General features: G+C 38.9%; 1 protein-coding gene across 4 annotated transcripts; it reads right to left on the minus strand.

The window, feature by feature from the left end:
• Window positions 1-523: 523 nt before the first annotated feature.
• Window positions 524-11,121, minus strand: TAF9B (TATA-box binding protein associated factor 9b). Of its 4 annotated transcripts, none has more exons than XM_033406910.2 (8): window positions 10,827-11,118; window positions 10,103-10,184; window positions 9,374-9,510; window positions 9,163-9,297; window positions 8,286-8,361; window positions 6,201-6,311; window positions 4,450-4,606; window positions 524-2,554 (listed from the first exon to the last, which is right to left on the minus strand). In XM_033406910.2, the coding sequence occupies exons 1-8, from the start codon at window positions 10,875-10,877 to the stop codon at window positions 2,524-2,526; spliced, it is 780 nt and encodes a 259-aa protein (XP_033262801.1). In that variant the 5' UTR covers window positions 10,878-11,118; the 3' UTR covers window positions 524-2,523. The 4 variants fall into 4 exon arrangements, with proteins under 4 accessions (XP_033262801.1, XP_033262802.1, XP_033262800.1 ...); XM_033406909.2 differs by having other exon boundaries at window positions 525-2,261; window positions 10,827-11,119; XM_033406911.2 differs by lacking the exon at window positions 6,201-6,311 and having other exon boundaries at window positions 524-2,261; window positions 10,827-11,121.
• Window positions 11,122-11,944: the final 823 nt, after the last annotated feature.

The following is an 11,944-nucleotide window of genomic DNA, read 5'->3' on the forward strand; positions in this document are numbered from 1 at the left end:
TACCTATCAGTTTCTCAGACTTAAAGCCTTTGATTCACTGTCATTGCTGAAAATCTAATGACATCCTACACTTGATCTTAGCCAAAAGGCCAAAGCGATTTCAATGACATTCTTATTCTTTTATTGTCCTTGTAATTTTCCCTCCTTTCTCTTTCCTGTCATTTTAATGGGAGTTTCAGGAATGAGCAAAGGTAAATGGTGCAATTTCAAAAGGTTGTGTGTAACTGGAATTTTTCTGCTGGGCATTTTACATACTAGAGTATGTATTTCACCTTTATGGATAAAGAAATAGTTAAACTATTGGACAGGATCACAGAGCCCGTAACAGCAGGGATTCAAATCCAGGTCTGTCTGACTCCCAAGGCTGGTGCTTTTTCAGTGTGCCTCACTTCCTGAAATGATTCTTCTAGACTAGGACTTTTTTGCTTAACTCTGGAGAGAACAGCAAAAGAAAATTTTGGTGGCTGCTTTAAACAAAACAAATTTTGAAGGCTTGAATTTTTTCTAAAAATTCATTTGTATTTTAATACTGTCACCATAGTTATAGTTAATTTTTAAAAACACCATATTTCTGCACATCTCTAATGGCATGCTCTACCCTGGTTTGAGAAGCAGGAATTCTAGTACAATCTTTTTTGTAGGTGAGGCCCAGAGATGCTACACATTAATCCAGAGAATTAATGTCATAGCCGGGCCAGAACTTTAGCATACTGATGACTTTCTTCCCCTACTGTTTACCTTTCCCTCAACATTTTATTATTTCAAATGTACAGAGGAATTGAAAGAATTGTTAACACCCATAAACCTAACACTTAGACTCTACAACTGCCATTCGTCCATCCATCAACCCCTGATTGTACCTTATAAGTAATTTCTACCAGACTCTGCTTCCAGGATCTTTTCCCCATTTATTTCAGTCATTAATCCAGAAAATGAATGGGGAAACGCAAACAGCCAAATATTTTGAGTACCTGCTATATGCTCAGGACATAATAGAGGCAGTATAAGATGATAGCAGTTATCTCCTGAAGGAATTTACAACCTAGTCAAGGAAGATAGTATATAACAAACAATTTATGCATATATAAACTAGAATTGTACAAGTATGTGCTTCCTGATTTAATACAGAGTTATGAATTATTGATAAAACACTGCAAAGGTTTAGGCTTAAGTGTAGCAAATTCACTTTTAACCCCCAGACAACATATGTATGCCTGTATATAGAAAAAAAATTATAATCATCATAAATGAGTTCAATCTCTTCTTTAGTTGTGTTTCCTGCTTCCTTTCTTTTCCTTTTTATGTCCAAAACTTCCCTCTAGTACATGATACAAAAGTCAAAAAGGAGTACAATGAGAAGACTCCTTCCTACCTTAGTCCCCTAGCCACCAGTTTCCCTTCTTAGAAGCAACCAATCACTGTAAGACTGGTTTACTTCAATCTCGAGCTACTTAATGCATATAAAAAGGGTATGCATGTGCACGTGTGTGTTGGTGTATGGTGGCATAATTACACACACTGCTTTGTACCTGTCGTTCTGATGTTTTTTTTCCTTACCTCCTGAGTTACTTCTCTTCACTCTGGACCCCTTAGGCCACATCTTCCATTCTCCCTGCATAGTGGCTGTATTCCTATATTCTTACTCAGATCAAAGACACTTGTTTCCTACTTGTAGAAGGAAGAACTTGGGATGACAGTGTCCTCACCTCATTTCCTATCAGTACATCTTTTAAAAAAAATTCCACCTAGAAGCCGGAGGACAAGAGCTGCCTTAAGTCATTCTTTTTTTAAAAAAATTAATTTTTGGCTGTGTTGGGTCTTCATTGCTGCATGTGGGCTTTCTCTAGTTGCAGTGAGCGGGGGCTACTCCTCGTTGCAGTGCATGGGCTTCTCATTGCGGTGGCTTCTCTTGTTGTGGAGCACAGGCTCTAGGTGCATGGGCTTCAGTAGTTGTGGCATGTGGGCCCTAGAGCACATGGGCTTCAGTAGTTGCAGCACGTGGGCTCAGTAGTTGCAGCACGTGGGCTCAGTAGTTGCAGCACGTGGGCTCAGTAGTTGTGGCTCGCAGGCTGTAGAACACAGGCTCAGCAGTTGTGGCTCATGGGCTTAGTTGCTCCGCGGCATGTGGGATCTTCCCGCACCAGGGCTTGAACCCATGTCCCCTGCATTGGTAGGCAGATTCTTAGCCACTACACCACCAGGGAAGTCCCTTAAGTCATTCTTGATGCTAGAATGGGTGGATGTAATTAGGAAAGGGAGATCTGCAAGATAAAGCAGTCTTCATCGGAAAGGGCAAACCACCCACTGGCTGGCTAAGAGAATGAACACTCAGATTGCAACCTCAATTATATGTATAAATTCCCACTAAAGACAGAGCATGTTATGTTAACAGATTTAAACCCATATCCTTTCATATTTATTTTGCTTCATTATGATGAGTCACATGCTGATTCCAAATAAAAGCAAGTAATTCCCTGATTTATAATCATCCATTAAGCAAATCTTGCTTTTTGGACCTCAGAATTACTGGGCCTTGTTCATCCTCTTTGAATCCCTTAAATCAAAAGTGAGAAATACAGTAAGTTCAATTGTTTATTAATAATCTTGGAACAAATACGTTAACAATTCCTTAGAGTTATATAGCATTTTTACAATTTTGAAAGCACTTTCACATATACCAATTAAACCCTCACAACATCCCTGTGAGGTAGGCAGGGTTGGTGTTATTTTCCTATTACTAGTGAGGAGAACAAGGCTCATGGGTGAAGTAAGGTCACACAGTTGGTTAGCGATGGAGCCAGGACTAGAACCTAGGCTTTCTGACATGCCTCCCTGAGAACATTCAAGTAATGGCATCCTATGCTATATAATGAACATTTCTCTCCTATGATGATCAGATCTATTTTTATAAGTCTGGTATCACCTTTTCCTAATATCCAAAAACACTGAATCACAGTTTTGATGAGATATTTCTTCCCTGTTACTGGACTATTTCTCTTTGATGTATCAAGCACCATCCTAAGATGAAACTTACTTGTGTTTTAAGTTTTGAGGATCCTTGGCTATAAGTTCTAAATTATGATATAAAAATTTGTTTTAGAAATTCTGCAAAAGTATTCCTATGTTGAATATGTCAAACTTACTTAAACAAAAACAACACAAGCCTGTTTATATTTTTGAAAGCTTTGCAGTCTTTCTCAATAGGATGTTTAGATGTGTATAAATGGAAAATAGGGAAAGGTGTTTAGCAACATTACTGGGAAGCCTATGCAGAATGCACCTAAACGCAAGTCACATCACACTAATTTGTTTGTGTTGGCCTTCTAGAGGAAGGAAAACCATTAGAAAACTTTCAGGTTTGATCCCATCATATGTGTGACATCCTCAGCAATAAGCTGGAAAAATCTGAATTATACCAATAGGGGGGTTCAAGCAGTAGTGATCAAAGCATATATATGTATGGTAGAAAGGAAGAAAACACTTGCTCTTCAGTGGTTTTGCCTAGGTCCAGTGTAAGTATACTTATCAAGGCAGATTTTAAGCTATAGCATCTTTCGTGTTAAATTTCAAATTGTGAAATATGGTGGAGTTATCAACTTGGAATATGACTGAAACTGAATGTAACTGACCCCAAACTACCTGTCAAAAGCAGAGTAATGCTCAATGGGCATAAAAGGTAAGGGATAAAACCCAACTGCTCTGGTATGGAGAGAAAAACAGCAAAATGCAAACCTTCTGGTTAAAGTGAACCATAGACCATCAGGCATGTAAAGCAGGTTTTAAAAATATGAAAATGACACTGAGCTGTATTATCAGGAATTACATTCCTAAAGTTCCAGTTTTGGCCTTTTAAATTTAAGAGCAATAGGGAGAAACGTAAGCCTGTGGGGAGGAGGTGGTGCAGAAAATGAATGGGATCTAGAAACGGGGCTGAGGAGGTGGGAAGTTAGGGAACATCAAGAAACAGCTTAAATATATTCAAAATGGATTTAGAATCCCTCTAAATCCAACCTCTCCAACAATATTTGCTAAATTGAGAGATCTGGTCAAAAAAGTTGGTGACAATAAAAGTGACTATTTTATCTTACAAAAGAAGTATTTAAATATAGATTAGAAATTATGCTGTTAAAGATTAGTCCACTGATCAGGCTGTAGAAAGTGAAACTTAAGTGTTGCTGTCAGATACATTGCAGAAAACTGCTTCCAAAAATAGAATTACCATAGCAGTACTCAACATTAATGAAACCATTAATAAACAAGCACTTAACTTTTTATACTTGAAGCCTAATGAAAAAACATTGGTACCCTTAAGAAATAAATATAACACTTTAAGGTGAAAGATATTGCAGCTACATTTAAGTTTTCGATCAAGAATGTTCTAGTTTGGTATACTGGGCTCAAAACCAACTACACGTTTGAAATGCATAGAGACTACACTATATTCCTTACATAGTATCATTGTCATCATCTTCATGTTTTCTCTTCAATGGGTTTGATTCATTGGCCGTGTTCTGTGATGAAACCATGTTGGTGGTAATAAGAATATTTTTGGGCCCAATCATTGAAGGATTAAGCAGAACATTTTGAACTGCAGTTGTTGCGGGAACTGTAAACAGAGGAGAAAACACCCCCAAACTATGAACTACACAGAATCAGAAACATATGGTAAAAAGTATTCAACAAAGCTGAAATGTAATTCTAATAATAATTTCTTTTTTTAAGGTTTTTAAAATAACATTTATTTCTTAAAAGTTAACATATGCATAATAGGAAACCAAAAAACACAAGAAGCAAAAAACAAAGTCATCTATAATCACAAGCAGTTTACCGTTTGATGTGTCCGTCTAGGTTTCGTTTGTGTATCTACATAACTAAGCATCCATTTTTATGTAATTAAGATCATACAGTTATGTATATGCTTTTTCACACATCATGAATATTTACCATTTCAAAGTCCCAAAGCTGTATTTTGACAGCCAAGAATACACTATACCAACTCAATCTGGAAGGAAAAAACATAATCCTGCCTTTTTTGGCGACAAAAATTTCATAAATCACAAAAATGGCAACAGGCCTCTAGATAAAGAGTTATGATTAAAATACTACATTCCCTTAATGTTCAATTAAAAATGAGACATAAAGCAAGAGTACACAAAGTATAATGCTTCTGAGAGTAAAAAGTATTCAACAAAGCTGAATGTAATTTTAATAACAATTTCAATAGCATGAAGTAAAACTATATCAGAAGAAACATAATTATACTGCATTAAGAGTTAAATTACATTTTTTAATGCTTTAAAGTACTTAAATTAGTATCTAGTATAAAGTTAAAGAAGTTCTGTTAGTTTTTTTTGTTTGTTTTTTTTTTTTGCGGTACGCGGGCCTCTCACTATTGTGGCCTCTCCCGTTGTGGAGCACAGGCTCTGGACGCGCAGGCTCAGCGGCCATGGCTCACGGGCCTAGCTGCTCCGCGGCGCGGATCTTCCCAGACCGGGGCACGAACCTGTGTCCCCTGCATCGGCAGGCGGACTCTCAACCACTGCGCCACCAGGGAAGCCCTGTTTTTAATTTACTTAAAATTTCAATTAGTTCTCAGTCATGGGAAGCAGTGCACTGGATTCATCATGGAACATACTAAAGGCACGTGTTCAAGGTCAGGAATCATGCTTCCTTACAGACCAATATTATGGTGTTCGGTTAGGTTTCAGAAGATGTGAAATCTAAACATATTCATGAATAAACTACGTTATAACAGAATTCTACTTATATTATTCTAACTTTCTACATATACTTCCGTGAAGTGAATAAAAGTACAGTTTTCATTGGATATATACTAAGTTGTATTATTTTCTTGAGCTTTAACCCTAAGTGATTTTGCCTGAGATTTGTAGACCATAACTTATTTTAGTTCATAGGGTTCTTTGAGACTCTTGATGATCATGTTGAAATCTCTCCCTTCCCCCCAAAATGTTACATATATGTAAAATTTCATACAATTTTAGTGTGTTTATAGACTCCCTCTGAAGAACCCAGATTTGCAGCATTACGGCCGCCTTCCTGTTACGATATTAAAACAATTTAATTATTGCTATAGGAATACAAACTGTTCTGTTATCACGAATCATTCACAAATTTTAAAATTCAGAAAAATATTTTAAAAGAACCACTTTCAATCCCCCATGCCCTGCCCATCGTGTTACCTGGTTTGACAGGTGTGGACTGAGAAGGTGGAATCTGCACCGTAAATCTTTGGCTTGTCACTGACACTGGAGGTGCAACTTTATTTGGGACAGACACTGTTTGTGGGGTTGCTGTAGTTGTAATTAACAGACCATGTTAGTTAGGTGACTTATTATACAGGTTCAATTCCTGCTCTCCTTTAGCTTACCAGAAACTACCTTCAAAGCACAGGGAATTAATGAAAGATCTGCTTGAGTTTGAATCCAGGCTTTATCACCTACTAGCTGAGTGACCTTGGGCAAGTTATTTAATCTTTTTGTGCTTTTCTCATCTATCAAATGGGGATAACAATACCTGTTTCATAGGATTCTTGTGAGAATTAAAATAATCCATGTAAAACTCTTCACATAGCATCTGGCACTGAATTTTAGCTACATGAAGTCATGAAGTTGAACATTTAAATAAACAGCATTAAAGACCCAAGTTTTCTATTAATTACCTTATGTGGCACTTTTAATCTCTGTCACTTGCTGGGAATTAGGAGGTGTCTACTATGCCCATGAAGCTAAATCAACATGCATCTAACAGAAGCCTAACATATCTCCATCTTTAGGTAAGTTTTCCATGTATTAAGGAGTGGTCCAAAGAATTTGGTGAAGCTTAATGAAGCAATATAAGTATTTTATTTTGTCAAGAAAATTCACAGTAGGTGGATGTTTTCTTGTACATTATCATAAGGAAATTGTTAACATTTATCTAAGTATGGAGTTTAGGTTTTAAAATTGAACAGAGTATATGCTTAGGTCTTATGCTTTATGAAACTCATTTAAATTTTTTTTAAAGTTTAAAACTTGCATCTTTAATAGTAGTTTTTAGCATCTCCCTCACTCTAGACTTAAAAATCTCTAAAACATGTACAATAAATGTCTAACTAGGAATAAAAATCACAACTGATAACTAAAATTGGTTAACTTGCCAACACATGTAACTGATTAGTACAGCCTAGAGTTTTTAAAAAGTTGGTATTCACTTAAGAGATATGAACCCACAGATAAACAGTATATGATCAAAAAGTTACACAAATTATATATGCAAACTCCTGTCTACACAGGTCACATGCATATAATTAGACGTGTACAATTAATACTATACCAGTCTGGTTTTAGAATGCTGAAATGTGAATTCACACCCTGAAAATATGAAGAGGTTGTCTACACATCTCAAAAATCAAATGCTGCTTACACTAGAGCTATATGACATCTATAGTACTCAAGTTATAAGAGCTAAGAAATCAATACTGGTCAAAGAGAAGGGGATTTTTTTTCTGAAAAGACTTTGACTATGAAAAAATACAGCAGGAACGTAGGACAAAAAAATCAGGAAATCTAAATCCATTATTCATGTGTTCCTTAATATCTAAGCAACAATGACATTATGGTTTCTAAATGCCATTCTCCACTAAGAGGAACCAGGGCTCTTTAGAGAAATGGCTGATTCTAGGACTGGGGTAAGGAAAATACAAGATGAGCTTGGAACATCTTGTGCCAGGAAGCAAGAAATGGTCAAAGAATGATGGAGACCTGTCACAAAGGACACAGGAAACAGTCTGAAGGGGTGCTCACTGACCAATACAGGATAATCAGTACTACTTTTGAAAAGGTTATATTAAAAATGATTTTCTTTGAGTCTTAAGCTTTTTGTATACTTTAAACTTACTTCTTTTGATTGCATCTCTTGCCAATTTACTCAGAAATTTAATTTCTGATAATAAGTAGGCTACTGCTGTGAGTGAGTTTGGCAACTTTATTTGTATAAAACCCAGAAAGCACACTGCTTAAACTTCTGTTTTTGTTACCATAGTTAATACCGGCAACAATGTTGGGTAATGCCCAATTCTATACTCATTTGGGATCAGATACTCCTTGTCGCTTTCTCATTTTGAAATGATAAAATATGTTTATAGCTTTACTAGAGGACGAGTAAATGTATTAATGGCAACACATATCGGAATTTCTGACTCACCTTTTTACTTGGATTACAGTTCAAAATCAAGTGCTGAGGCACTTCTTTACCAGCCAGAAAAGCCATTTCCCTCTCGCACTTACCTATAGTAGGAGTGGTAGGTCTGCTACTAACAGCACCAACACTTAACCGTGGAACTAGTCTTCCTTGGTTAGGTCCCTAGGGGATTTAAAAAACAAATTAGTTTTAACGTTGTTCACACTTGACACCTAAACTTAGCAGGAAATGAAATTTGGATTGCTGATATGAATTATTAATAGATACTTGATGGCAAGAATGTCCTGTTTCTGTTCAGTGTTCTAATGCAACATTTAAACTAGGGTTTTCACAAATATCTATATATATACACACACATATAATACAAACAATACATATCTATATAAACATGGATAAGAATATATATATAAAATATATAATTCTATATCGTTTTAAAGTTTGAGGTAGAGTGTTATTTGGGGATAACAGCTAACTTCCTTATGATTTTTTAATCTTAACTAGTCAATATCTTAACCCAGTAAGAAACTTCCTTATAGTGGAATTTCAGAGGTACAGAGGTAGGCCAATGTAGGGAGAACTTTCTCAGTGGTGGGAGAGCCTTAGGTCATATTTCAGAAAGCAAGTCCAATGCCTGATGGTATATCATTTACTCTGTTATGGTATAGTGTAAAGATTGGGAGTTATGAGACCTGGGAATCAGTCTTAACTTTGCTACTAACTTCATAGATGAGTTCGGGCTCACTTCCCTGATGAGTTAGATGAACAATAAAGTTCCTTTTAGCCCTAAAAATCTTGGATCATATATTCTATATTTTAACATAGTAGCTAATTGCAGACATAGTATTTTCAAGGAACTAAATTTTAAAAAATCCTAGTAAATTATCTTAGCCTTTAATTTACTGCACTATTTACCCCTAACACATCTTACCCTTTTTAAAAGCTAAGATGACTAAAAATTCTTACCTTTTTAATTAAGGACTTTAGCCTATAGTTTGGAGCTGTTAAGCAGTATCTGTCAGGTGGCAGTCTGGGTCCTGCATATGGCTTAATCAGTGGTAAAGGGGTTTGATTTTTCTGCCTTGCAATATCCAGTAAAAACTAAAAAAAAAAATCCTTATTAGAACTACAATTAAAAATTATAAGTAAAATGAACTTCAAATAAAATTTTGCTCACATCTCTCGGGGGAGGAGAGGTAAAAGACTGGTCAGCCCGACACTGGATTGCCAGTCTCACATCATCTGCATCAACATTAGGTTTCTTAGCATGGCTTGAATAAATTTTTGCATCATCCAGAATTGAAGTCACATATCCTTTAAGAACAAAACATTATTTAAAACATATGAAAATAGATTAATATTTATGGCCAGTTTTTAAAAAGTTTCACTAATTTCCAGAAAGTTTATGAATTTTGGTTCTAATATCTAATTGTCCTATCTATATGATCAATTTGAAACAGATATCACAATATACTGTTCCCTAGCCTGAGCTCCTTTTTACTGCTTTCTGAATTCTATAACATTAACTCTTTTTTTTCTTCACATATTTTTAAGACTTTATTTCTGTAGAGTAGTTTTAGGTTCACAGCAAAATTGAGGGGAATATACAGAGATTTCCTATATACTCCCTGACGCCATACATGCATAGCATCCTCTATTATCAATGTTCCCTGCAAAGTGGTGCGTTTGTTACAATTGATAGTCCTACACGGACCCATCATAATCCCCGATAGTCCGTAGTTTATATTATGGTTCACTCTTGGAACTCTACATTTTGTGGGTTTGGACAAGTGTATAATGACATGTTATGACATTAACTGTTAAAGTATTTTGGTTGAAAATGTTCTTACAATGAACGATTTTTAAAATTCACAAGTTAGGCGATTTTGGTGTTTTGTTAACTTACGGAAAGCAAATTCCAACATTTGATTTATAACCCTTGGTTCGTACTCCGTAATTCCCATATCCTTCAGGATCTGTGCCATCACCTGTGGATTCAAATAAAAACGCCAGATGCATAATCTAGGTATAGAAATCAAGACTGGACCGAAGGTAGTAATTATATTTATGATACAAGCTTCCCCCTTCTCTGGGTTCCAAACTTGTACTTTTCCTTTTCCTCCCAAGCGAGTGTCAGGTTCACACCAAATCTCGTCTTGATCTCTTTGCTGAAAACTTTTTTTTGGCGGGGGTGGGGGTGGGGGCGGGGGCAAAGAGAAGAAAAAGGCCCGGGTTGGCTTTCCCAGTCGAGGTAGGGGTGGTTACAGCTGGTTGTCATTTTCAGATGTGGCGACTGGGGTAGCTTTGCATCAGAACACTGGAGGCGCGAGCCAGGATTCGCAGACGGGGCGGGACGACTAGGCGGCCCGGGGCCCGAGGCCCAGGAGACAAAGCCGGGAGGCCGGCCTGCGCATCCGGTGGGCCGCCACCCTCCCTCCGGCTGGGCCGCCGGGGTGGCGGGAGAGAGCCCTGGGGTCCAGGGCACTCGAATCTCCAGCTCCTGGCGGCCCTGGCATGGCTGAAGTCGACCCGCGAGCCCATCATCAGGCCCTCCCCCCAGGCCCGCCTCTCAGGTCCCCGGCTGCGGTCGCGCCCAGCTTCGCACCCCGCCTCGCATCCTTCGCACTCACCAAGGCATCTCTCGGAGCGTTCTTGGGAGGCGCCATCTTGCCCGACTCCATGTTATCCTGCTGCTCGTCATCCGGGGAGAGAGGACTGCTCGCGGATTCCTCGCTCAGGCTCCACCCCTCCGGGCGCGGAGGGCGGGATTACCGCGCCGGTCCTTTTGCTCCGCTGGCTGCCGCTTCCCAGCCGCCCGCCCGCCCCGCGGAGGCAGAGGGAGGCCGGGCTAGCAGGGAGCCCACGGCGCTGAAGCCTTTTCCGAAGAGCCCTCGGCCAACGCTTGGAAGACTGATAAGTTCGCCTTCCCAGAGCTGTTCCCCAGAAAAGTACACGAAAAGGGGCACCCTTGTCTTTTCTGGGGCCCCTCCTCACGTCCCCTGCAGCCACCCTGGCCCCTTCCCTCTCCCTGAATGTCTGCAGAGTCCCTGCATCCACCTGCCTTTGTGGTAGTGCTGCCTGGTCAAATGCAGAAAGCCCAGTTAAATTTGAATGTCAGATCAATAATCACGTTTTTAGCATAAGTTTATCCCAAATATTACACGGGCTATACTTACACTATGAAATGATTTATTGTTGATCTGATATTCAAATTTAACTGGGTGCTCTCTATTTTTTGTTTTTGTTTTTTTTGCGGTGTGCGGGCCTCTCACTGTTGTGGCCTGTCCCGTTGCGGAGCACAGGCTCCGGACGCGCAGGCTCAGCGGCCATGGCTCACGGGCCCAGCCGCTCCGCGGCATGTGGGATCCTCCCAGACCGGGGCACGAACCCGTGTCCCCTGCATCGGCAGGGGGACTCTCAATCACTGCGCCACCAGGGAAGCCCTATGTGCTCTCTCTCTTTTTTTTTTTTTCAAAATTCCAATGACATTTTAAATTTTTATTATTTATTTTTTAAACATCTTTATTGGGGTATAATTGCTTTACAATGGTGTGTTAGTTTCTGCTTTATAACGAAGTGAATCAGTTATACATATACATATGTTCCCATCTCTTCCCTCTTGCGTCTCCCTCCCTCCCACCCTCCCTATCCCACCCCACCAGGCAGTCACAAAGCACCGAGCTGATCTCCCTGTGCTATGCAGCTGCTTCCCACTAGCTATCTACCTTACGTTTGGTAGTGTATATAT

The sequence above is a fragment of the Orcinus orca genome, chromosome X, assembly GCF_937001465.1.
Source record: "Orcinus orca chromosome X, mOrcOrc1.1, whole genome shotgun sequence".
Classification (NCBI taxonomy): domain Eukaryota; kingdom Metazoa; phylum Chordata; class Mammalia; order Artiodactyla; family Delphinidae; genus Orcinus; species Orcinus orca.

Coding starts and splice junctions, on each gene's coding strand:
- TAF9B (XM_033406909.2), bottom strand. CDS start 10,877: ATGGAGTCGGGCAAGATGGCGCCTCCCAAGAACGCTCCGAGAGATGCC. Junction 8,362..9,162: donor TAAAGTCCTTAATTAAAAAG/GTAAGAATTTTT, acceptor TAAATCCCCTAG/GGACCTAACCAAGGAAGACT. Junction 2,262..4,449: donor GATGATGACAATGATACTAT/GTAAGGAATATA, acceptor TTTATCTTGCAG/ATCTCCCTTTCCTAATTACA.